Source organism: Nicotiana sylvestris, chromosome 1 (genome assembly GCF_000393655.2).
Source record: "Nicotiana sylvestris chromosome 1, ASM39365v2, whole genome shotgun sequence".
Classification (NCBI taxonomy): domain Eukaryota; kingdom Viridiplantae; phylum Streptophyta; class Magnoliopsida; order Solanales; family Solanaceae; genus Nicotiana; species Nicotiana sylvestris.
The window spans coordinates 86,406,066-86,417,403 of record NC_091057.1 but is presented as its reverse complement, the minus strand read 5'-3'; the positions used below and the strand labels follow the sequence as shown (position 1 = coordinate 86,417,403).

At 42.0% G+C, this 11,338-nt stretch overlaps 1 protein-coding gene across 1 annotated transcript; it reads left to right on the top strand.

Annotated features, from left to right (window-relative positions):
* Positions 1–3,105: 3,105 nt before the first annotated feature.
* On the top strand, positions 3,106–3,708 carry LOC138872081 (uncharacterized). The gene has a single exon (XM_070150074.1). The coding sequence runs from the start codon at positions 3,106–3,108 to the stop codon at positions 3,706–3,708; it is 603 nt and encodes a 200-aa protein (XP_070006175.1).
* Positions 3,709–11,338: the final 7,630 nt, after the last annotated feature.

Below are 11,338 nucleotides of genomic sequence, written 5' to 3'. Positions count from 1 at the left end.
CGCTGCATCTGCGTGTCTAGCCACTCTTGGCCAAATCGGTCATTTTTGCAAAGTGAGGTCATTACCGCTGTGTAATTTTGGAGACTGGATTCCTAAAGAGGTTGGGGGATGTATAGGTCTTCGTGAGGTGTTTCCATGTCGTAGAGGTCTTCCTAATTGAGTATTGCATTTTTAGACTCATTTGGCCATATAGGCCATTTTTGCAATAATAGCCCCAGTTATGTCTTGCATGTGTCCGATAGGAGATGTCAACACCACATAGTGTCTTGAGTCACTAACTTTATTTAGCCATATTCCTCTCAACAGGTATGGATCCACTTACCAAGGCTAGAGTGTCAATGGTGGTCAGAGTCCCTAGAAGACTAGTAAAATGGTGGAACATGTTCACATTACTTGAGCAACATGATTTGATGGATAAAGTAGGGACTCTTATTTCATTGATGGAAATCACCCCCCATCCCGACCTTGTATAAGCAATGTTGACATTTTGGGACCCGCATGGATGGTATTTAAGTTTGGGGATCTTGAGATGACACCCACCTTAGCTGAGATAGCTGGGTTAACTCGCTTGCCATACCTAGACAAAGATTTGATTTACACAAGGGCTCATTCAAGCACAAAGTTCCTTAAGATCATAGGGATGGATTTGGAAAAAAACCACATGGGATGTCTGGATCAATCTTGGGTACCCTTGGACTTTTTGTTTGAGAGGTTTGCTCGTCCTACCGGGTATGAGACCTTCGTAGATGAATTTTCCATATCATATGATTCTTGGAAGAAGAGGCGTCCTATGGTCTTCGCTATTGCATTGTTGGGTCTCCTGGTATTTCCTTTGGAGGGTAGACATATTAGCACACATCTGGGTTCAATAGACTTTGCACTTTTCCATGATAAACACAGTAGTAAGGTCACCTTGGTTCCGACAATTTTGGTAGAAATCTATCGTGCTTTGACTAGGATTCGAGAAGGTGAGAGGTTCTTTGAAGGAAGCAACTTGTTGCTGCAACTATGGATGATGGAACACTTACATCCCGCCACCATGTTTGAGAAAGATGTGATTGACCGTTGTCTAAGAGATCGAGTGAAGTGTATCGAGCATAGAATGACGTTCGATAAGTTTGCCTTACCACTCGGAGTCCATGCTTGGATTGATTACTTAGGATCATTGACTGAAGAGAAGATTTTGTGGTCATACTTTTGGATTGATTTGGATGTGATCTTAGCAGGATCTCGCATGCAAGACTTCTTGGTACTGATTGGACTTTGGTATACTAGACCATATACCCCTGCTAGAGTGATGCGTCAGTTAGGAAGGCGGCAAGAAGTCCCCTACACTCCTGATTCTCGTGACTTCATTAGGGAATTTGACATTATGCCTCACAGGGAGGTCGACATCCAGACCTATTAGCATCATGCAATGAAGATGGGTAGAGATACTTTAGCAGCTGACCCGCATTCACCTGGGTATACCCATGAGTACTTCATGTGGCTACGGTCTACTCAGCGGGGGGTTAGCAGGTCATTGCCCTTACGTGTTAGAGGAGTATTTGACGAGGAGGCCACCTCATGGATATTGCTTAGATAGTTGATGGATCAATTTACCCAGGCAGAGGAGGCTCACGCAGCAGAGAGAGTCAGGGTCCGAGCTATACTTCAGTCATTGAGATCACAGTTGGCAGGGTTGGTAGAGAACATGGGACAACACCGTGAGTACCTTACTAGAGTCAGCCTTCTAGATGCAAGCGCACATTCCAGGATTCTCATTCCCAGCTTCGAGGTGTCCTTGCAGGGTATAATACAGAGCTTAGATTCGACAGGATTGATAGGGCCATCCGGAATTTCATTAGACTTGTCCCAGCCAGGACCGTCACATTCACGAGCAGCTTGAAGAGTCATTCTATTTAGGTGTTTTGAGATTATCTTATGTTGTCTTTTACTGTCGTGTCTAGGAGTACTGAGTCCTTTAGGTAGTGTCAAAGTCTGTCTTAGTGTAGTTGAGTTTGTCAGGTCTTTCATTATCGTGTTTCCCATTGTATTTTAATATCGAAAAGTTTTTAAATGAAAAATCCCAAAAAAGATTTTATTTTTAGTTTACCTTCCATCATTTTTCCAGAACTACGCTTGGTCTGATTCATGAGGGACATGATACATAGGCAACCTACGTCAGGTTCGATCAAATCATTTTTTGTTTTTTTTTTTAAAAAAAGAGAGTGATAGACCAAGAGAAAAGAGTGGGAAGAAAATGATATGTAATAAAAGGTGCAAGAAAAGAAAGAGAAGCAAGGATTGAAATGAGCAAATTGGGATGATGTCATATGACCCTATGACCCTCAAAGCCAATGTAGAACTGCTAATTGTTGCTAGGTGTATCACACGTAATGTGATATTATTATCTGATAAATTCCCTAACGCTAACATAGTGGTTTTGTGTTGTTTTCCTCTGTTATATTCATTCGATTTTCAGGAAGGCGGTTAGTTTGTTGGCATCCTGGCAAGTCATCCATACAACACCAGGTCAAAGCGCCAAATAGTCATGGCTAGCAAAGAAACAGACACAAGAGTTGTAGACCTACCAAGGGAGATTGTTGAGTCGGAATCGGAACTGCAAGAGGTGGTTCGAAGGTTGAAGCATCAGATGGCGGAAATGTATCAGAACTGGATTAAGGGACACCCTCCACCCTCATTCCCTACCAACTACACAAAAAATCCTGCTTCCATTCCACCACTCTCCCAATCCCAGATGCCTAATGCCGTTGATCTTTCCCCACAACACGCACCGGGCTTTAACCTTTACCACAACTACCTTGGCACTTCGACCCAAAATTGTCATGCTCCACTAGCCAAAACAACCTCGTACCCTGCTCCAACATCTGCTCCTATTTTTTTACCCCCTCTACAAGCTACCGTCCACCGATCCTCTAGTGAGCCCGTATTCCCAGCTCTAAATACCAATACTATGCCCCAGAGCCCACTTTAAAAGTCCCAGATCCTTACTCCTACACTCCTCACTTTGAGCCTCATGTTGAAACTGAGAAACCACCCAAGAACGCGGAACATGAGGAGATGTTCAGGAAGGTGAGAAGCCTGGAACAGTCGCTCAGAAACATGCAGGGGTTGGGAGGTCAAGTGAGTGTAGCCTACAAAGATCTGTGTCTGTTCCCTGATGTCCAGTTACCTGTTAGATTCAAAATGCCAAAATTTGACTTGTATGATGGGCACGGAGACCCCGTGGCCCACTTAAGGGGATTTTGTAGCAAAATGAGAGGAGTTGATGGGAAAGATGAGTTGTTAATGGCATACTTTAGCCAGAGTCTGAGTGGCACGACATTAGAGTGGTACACTCGTCAGATTCATAGCAGATGGTATACCTGGGATGATTTGGCCCAAGCATTCTCCCGGCATTTCCAATACAACATAGAAATCATTCCAGATCGTTTATCTTTGACTAAGATAGAGAAGAAGCCTGGTGAGTGTTTTAGGGAATATGGTTATCGTTGGAGGGAACAGGCAGTACGAGTCAACCCTCTGATGGAGGAAAGTGAAATGGTAGAGTACTTTCTTCAGGCTTTGGAGCCTACTTACTTTGGTCATCTGATATCGGCCATAGGTAAGTCTTTCAATGAGGTAGTGAAGATGGGAAGTATGGTAGAAGAAGGTCTTAAATCGAGCAAGATCATGAGCTACTCAGCTATCAAAGCAACTACCTAAGTAATTCAGAATGGTACTGGCGGAGTAATAGGAAAGAAGAAGAAAGAAGATGTTGCAATGGTTGTCTCGGGATCGTGGCATGGTCCGAGGGGTACACCACACCATTACACCCAGCCTCGACCCTATCCCCGAACCTACACCCAAACCCCATATAATCCACCTCAACATTACTTTCCATCACCAGACCCTCAGTATTCTGTCAAGCCACCTCAATACCATGTCCACCACGCCCAATCATACACTCAATCTCCTTCTTACCCACAATGGCATACCCCAGCCCCACAGAATACCTACCCAGTTCCACAAAATGCCTACCCACCTCCACAAACATATCGAAACCCTGCCGGTCCAGGCTTTCGACCTAAGCCAGTATTCAGAAATGAAAGGCTGCAGCGGAAGAAAACTTTCACCTCGCTTGGGGAGTCTAATACCAGTCTATTCCAAAGATTGAGACAGATGGATGTGTTGAGGCCAATCGAGTCAAAATTGCCAAACCCTCCTCCAAAGAATCTATATTACTCCCTCAGCCGTGCATATTGTTCTGGTGCTCCAGGGCACGATACGGAAAGTGTTGGCATTTGGAAAACGCCATCCAAGAGCTCATCGACACAAATCAGATTGTGGTCCAAACTTTGGAAGCACCCAAAATCAATCAGAACCCATTGCCAGCCCATGATGAAACGAACATGATCTAGATAGTTCACAAGGATGGGGAGCCCAAGAAGTCTTCTAAGTCTGTCATGATGATTCGGGCCAGTGAAAGTAATTTGGTTAAAGCTCCAGACTCAACCAAAGCAAAGCCCTTGATAGTTGAAGGGGCGACAGAAAAGCTAAGCTCGCTCAATTTAAAGCCACCGGTGTTGGTCGTGAAAGGGACTTTGAAAGATATTGGGTTAGGTTCGAAAAGTTCAAAAGTGGTAGTGCTAGGGATTCTAAGTAAGCCTGTCATAGTTGTGAAGGGGACTCCTATCACCCCTATCATCATTAAATCAGTGACCCAGCTGCCAGTGGTTGATGCCAAGGCTATTCCGTGGAATTACAAACAAGTGATAGTGACATACAAAGGAAAGGAAATAGAGGAAGAAGTTAATGAAACTGGAGGATTGACTCGTTCTGAGAGATGTTTCACCCCAGAAGAATTAAGGAAAGCCAAGCCATTCAAGGATAGCCAAATGCCAGTAAAGAAATTGGTCACCAAAGAAGAGGCTGAGGAGTTCCTGAAAAAGATGAAAGTGCTGGATTATTCCATTGTGGAGCAGTTACGGAAAACACCAGCTCAGATTTCTCTTTTATCTTTGCTGATACATTCAGATGAACATCGTAGGGTCTTGATGAAGATTTTGAATGAGGCACATGTTCCTGAAAAAATCACAGTGAACCACTTGGAAAATATAGCTAGAAAGATCTTTGAAGTAAACAGGATCACTTTCTCAGATGATGAACTTCCTATGGAGGGTACAGAACACAACCGAGCTTTTTATCTCACGTTGAAGTGTGAAGATTCTGTTATCTCAAAGGTTTTAGTTGACAATGGCTCAGTGCGAATATTTTCCCCCTGTCTACTCTTCGAAAATTGAATATCAGCATCGAAAAAATCCACATGAACAGTGTGTGTGTTTGAGGCTTTGATGGGGGAGGTAAAAACTTTGTTGGAGATATAATGCTCGAATTGTCGATAGGGCCAGTTGAGTTCACCATGGAATTCCAAGTGTTAGATGTGGCTGTCTCCTACAATCTGTTGTTGGACAGGCCCTGGATACATGCTGCTAAGGTAGTCCCGTCTTCTCTGTACCAAATAGTGAAGTTCAAATGGGATAGGCAGGAAATAGTTGTGCACAGTGATGAGGACTTCTCTGCTTGTAATGACATAATTGTTCCGTTTATTAAAGCTGAAGATGATAAGGGACCTTGGGTCTATCAAACTTTTGAAACAACGTCTCTTGAGAAGATTCCTGAAGGAAAATGCATTCCGGGTCCTAAGCTATCCTCTGCGTCTGTCATGGTAGCGAATGAAATATTGAAGAATGGTTTTGTGACTGGCAAGGGTCTGGGATCATCTTTGCAGGGTATTGTGCATCCAGTGCGCCCCAGTGGAAATCCTGGTACATTTGGTTTGGGATTCATGCCCATAGAGAAGGACGTGAAAAGGGTTAAAACCCCGAAATAGAAGGTATGGTCACTCCCCAAGCCTGTCCCACATATCTCTAACTCTTTTGTCAAGCCAGGGGCTGAAAAACCTCCAACCTCATCAATCCCAAAACCTGTGGTCGATGTTGATGAAGAGCTGACCAAGAGGTTCCAGAGTCTGTTCGATGAGGTCAATATGGTAGAAGTTGGTAAAGGTTATAGTAAAGCAGATGTGCAGCTCGTTGGGCCAAACGTGAAGCTTAGGAATTGGGAAGCTACTCTTCTCCCCACCAGGAAGGAGTTTTGGTAGTCTGTTTTGTTTTCCTTTCTATTATCTGGGTTATTCCAGGGTTGTAATCCAGATTTTTAGTTTTTGCTTGTTTTGATGTTCAAACCCTTCTATCCTTTTATTTTTAATGAAATGCAATTTCCCGTTTTCTAGTATTCCTAATAAGTCTTTCATTTTGTTTTTCTTTTGTATAGTTCTTTTTATACTGGTTGTAATTACATGACATGCATGAGGAATTTTCGGCCAAGTCCTAAAAGCCAATCTAATTCTGAAATAATAATCCAAGAAGTAGAGTATGATGATAAAACGGAATATGATAAAGCAGCAGCATTTGAGGAAATCAGTAAAGAGCTAAAACAATTTGAAGAAAAACCAAAGCCTAATTGAATGAACTAAAGCAATCAGTTTAGGGGACCAGGATAATGTTAGAGAAACCAAGATAAGTGTGCATCTAGAACTGCAAGTTAAGGAGGAAATAATCAAAACATTGTTTGAGTACAAAGATGTCTTTGCATGGTCATATAACGATATGCCGGGCCTAAACACTGATTTGGTAATTCATAAATTGACAACTGAACTAGCATTACTCCTGTCAAGCAAAAGTTAAGAAAGTTCAAGACTGACATGAGCGTGAAGATCAAAGAAGAAATCACAAAGCAGCTTGGGGAAAAGGTCATTCAGGTCACTCGATATCCCACCTGGTTAGCTAATGTTGTGTCAGTACCAAAGAAGAATGGTAAGACCAGGGTATGTGTTGATTACCATGATCTTAACAAAGCAAGCCCAAAGGATGATTTTCCATTGCTGAACATTCACATTCTGATCGATAATTGTGCCAAGCATGAGATTGGGTCTTTTGTGGATTGCTATGCGGGATATCACCAGATCTTGATGGATGAGGAAAATGCAGAAAAGACAGTGTTCATCACGCCATGGGGAACATATTGCTACCGGGTAATGCTATTTGGTCTGAAGAATGCTGGGGTAACTTACATGAGGGCGATGACCACCATATTTCATGACATGATACACAAAGAGATTGAGATTTATATAGATAATGTGATCATAAAGTCAAAGAAGCAGCCTGACCATGTCAAAGACTTAAGGAAGTTTTTCCAAAGGCTCCACAGGTACAACCTCAAGCTCAATCCAGCAAAATGTGCATTTGGTGTCCCCTCTGGGAAATTGTTGGGATTCGTGGTTAGTAGACGCGGTATTGAGTTGGATCCGTCAAAGATCAAAGCCATCCAAGAGTTACCACCGCCAAAGAACAAAACTGAGGTGATGAGTTTGCTTGGAAGGTTAAATTACATCAGCATGTTTATTGCTCAGCTCATGACAACTTGTGAACCCATCTTTAAGCTGCTGAAGAAGAATGCTACAGTCAAGTGGACTGACGAGTGTCAAGAAGCATTTGATAAGATTAAGAGGTACCTGTCAAACCCTCTTATGTTGTCCCACCAGAGCCTGGGAGACCTTTAATTCTGTATTTGACAGTCTTGGATAATTCTTTTGGTTGTGTATTGGGTCAACATGACATCACGAGAAAGGAGGAGCAAGCAATCTATTATCTCAGTAAGAAGTTCACTCCCTATGAGGTTAAGTACACTCTGCTTGAGAGGACATGTTGCGCCTTGACTTGGGTGGCACAAAAGTTGAAGCATTATCTTTCGTCCTACACTACTTACCTCATTTCTCGCATGGATCCTCTAAAGTATATCTTTCAGAAGCCTATGCCCACAAGAAGACTTGCAAAGTGATAGATTTTACTCATATAGTTTGACAGCATCTATGTGACTCAGACCGCGATGAAAGCCCAAGCCTTGGCCGACCACTTGGCCGAGAATCCGGTGGATGAAGAATATGAGCCACTGAAGACTTATTTTCCTGATAAAGAAGTGATACATGTTGACGAGGTGGACCATGATGAAAATCCAGGTTGGAAACTCTTCTTTGATGGAGCTGCAAACGTGAAAGGTGTCGGAATAGGGGTCGTACTCATTTTTGAAATAGGCAACACTACCCTGTAACAGCCCAACTTCGATTTTATTGCACCAACAACATGGCGGAGTACGAAGCATGCATTCTGGGTTTGAGGTTAGCTATAGACATGGGAGTCCAGGAAATACTAGTTCTAGGAGATTCAGATTTGTTGGTTCACCAGATCCAAGGAGAATGGCAGACTCGGGATTTGAAGCTCATACCATACCGACAATGTCTGCATGATCTTTGGCAATGATTCAGGTCGGTAGAATTTAGACATATTCCCAGGATTCATAATGAGATTTCCGATGCTTTGGATACTCTGTCATCAATGTTACATCATCCGGACAAGGCTTATGTTGACCCCGTGCATATCCAAGTTCGTGACTAACATGATTATTGTAATGTGGTTGAAAAGGAAATTGATGGCGAACCTTGGTTCCATGATATCAAGGAATACATAAATTCAGGGGTATATCCAGTACATTCCACAGGTGATCAAAAGAGAACCATCCAGTGTCTGGCTAGTGGATTTTTCTTGAGTGGGGGTATCTTGTACAAGATGACTCCAGATTTGGGACTACTGAGTTGCATAGATGCTAAAGAAGCTTCAACTATCATGGCCGAATGCATTCTAGAGTTTTCGGGCCGCATATGAATGGATATGTGTTGGCAAAGAAGATACTTTGAGCAAGTATTACTGGCTCACCATTGAACGAGATTGCGTCAGCTTTGTTCGCAAATGTCATCAATGCCAGATGCACGGTGACTTGATTCATTCCCCTCCATATGAGTTGCATACAATGTTCGCACCTTGGCCATTTGTTTCTTGGGGCATGGATGTCATTGGACCAATAGAGCTGGCAGTATCGAATAGGCATAGGTTTATTTTGGTGGCCATTGATTACTTTACCAAGTGGGTCGAAGCTATAACTTTCAAGTCCATGACTAAGAAGGTAGTGGTGGATTTTGTCCATTCAAATATCATTTGTCGGTTCGGAATTCCCATGGTGATCATCATAGATAATGTTGCTAATCTCAACAGTCATTTGATGAAAGAGTATGCCAACAGTTCAAGATCATGCATTGGAACTCCACTCTGTATCGCCCCAAGACAAATGGAGTTGTTGAGGCCGCTAACAAGAACATAAAGAAGATACTTCGTAAGATGGTTCAAGGTTCTAGGTAGTGGCATGAAAAGTTGCCTTTTGCCTTACTGAGTTATCGCACTAGTGTTCGCACTTCAGTAGGTGCAACTCCTTATTTGCTGGTATATGGAACTGAGGCAGTTATAACTGTAGAAGTTGAGATTCCATCCCTTCGGATCATTGCAGAAGCTGAAATTGATGATGATGAGTGGGTTAAAACCCGGCTAGAGCAGTTGAGTTTGATTGATGAGAAAAGATTGGCTGCAGTATGTCATGGTCAATTGTATTAGAAGAGAATGGCAAGAGCATACAACAAGAAGGTGCGTCCTCGGAAATTTGAAGTGGGCCATTTGGTATTGAAACACATCCTTCCTTATCAGGCTAAAGCTAAAGGCAAGTTCGCCCCAAACTGGCAGGGGCCGTTCATGGTGACAAGAGTGTTGCCCAATGGTGCTTTGTATTTAATAAATATAGAAGGCAAATGTGTAGATATGACTATCAATTCTGATGCAGTCAAGAGGTACTATGTATGAGTTCTTTGCTTATTTTCAATCGCATTTTGTACTTGGCATGTTCAAAGTTGAAATGACGAAGGCATTTTGTTCCTCTACCCAAACACTTTTATTCTTTGTTATCTCTTTTGAGCCTTATTTATTTTCTTTTATACCCCTTTTTTGAAATCAGGAGCAGAATTAGAGAATGAAAAATGAATGATGAAAAAAATAAAAAAGAAGGAAAAAGAAAAGAATAAGAAAAAAAGAAAAGAAAAAAAAAAGAAAAGAAACAAAAACAAGCAACTTTCTTTTGAACTATGTTCGACCTGATTCCTTTTAAGGATACGTAGGTAGCCTTACACGGTTCGGTTCCATCGAAATAAAAATCCAAAATTCCCCAGACCCAAAGAAACTGGGGCAGAAGTTTTGGTTTTGCAAAAGATCTGATTCCAAAAGTTGTAATTTTAAACCCCTTTCATCTTAAATTATTTTGAGCCTTCATGCCACCCTGTCTTTCTAACCCTATCCAAAAGCCTACATTACGGTCCAAAGAAAAACCTTCCGGTCAATATTTGAAGATGCCAAGTCAAGCGAGATAGAGGTATGATTTACATCATGGGTAGCACTTTGTTCATGGGCACAAGAGAGAAAATTTAAAATGAGAGAGTCTTATTGATGAAAACCCTCACGGGCACCGTAAGGCGATGGTAAGCTGAGAGAAAATTTAAAATGAGAGAGTCTTATTGGTGAAAACTCTCACGATCACCGTAAGGCGATGATGAGGTGAGACAAAATTTAAAATGAGAGAGTCTTATTGGTGAAAACCCTCGCGGGCACCGTAAGGCGATGCTGAGTTGAGAGATGAACAAATAAGAGAGGCTTGTTGGTAAAAATCCTTCGGGTCACTACAAGTCGAATGAGGCTCTTGACTTTACAGAGAAATTAGATCAGTGAAATCCCGGTTTTTGAAGTATGACGACATGACATGAACTAAAAATATGATTATTTGGACGGATTAGGCTGATCAATTCGAAATGTATATTATGATCATTGGAGCTAGCCGCTTCACTCAGATGAGTCTTCTTTTTTCCATTCTTCTTCACATAGTCATCTGTGTTCAAAATTTTCCTTTGTTCCTTTCGCCAAAAATCATTTCACTTTGCTCTTTGAGTCTCTCTTTATGAGTCTCTTTCAAGTTAGCCCTTGTTGAACAAGTAGGAAAGGATTCCAAAGCCTACTACGAGCTTCTAGTTGCACAAAGCGGAGTTCGACCAGGCACATCACAAGTGACATGATTTAGAATAAGCAGTATAGTGATAACTGAGGTTCAGGCAATCAAGTGAATCTTGAATTTTGAGAAAATACAAGGATTCAGCAACTTTCAGAATGAAAACACAATACAACAAGTGAGCGTAAGAGATTCAGGTCATTCAGAGGTTTTGTGGTCCAGTTCCAATCAAAAAGTCAAACAACTCCTTGCTGGCCCGAAGAAACTAATCAGAATGAAGCATGGCAGTGGCAGAAGCAGACACTCAACAATGATGCCACAAACTAACCACCACGTTTTCAAACTAACAAAAGTTTATTTG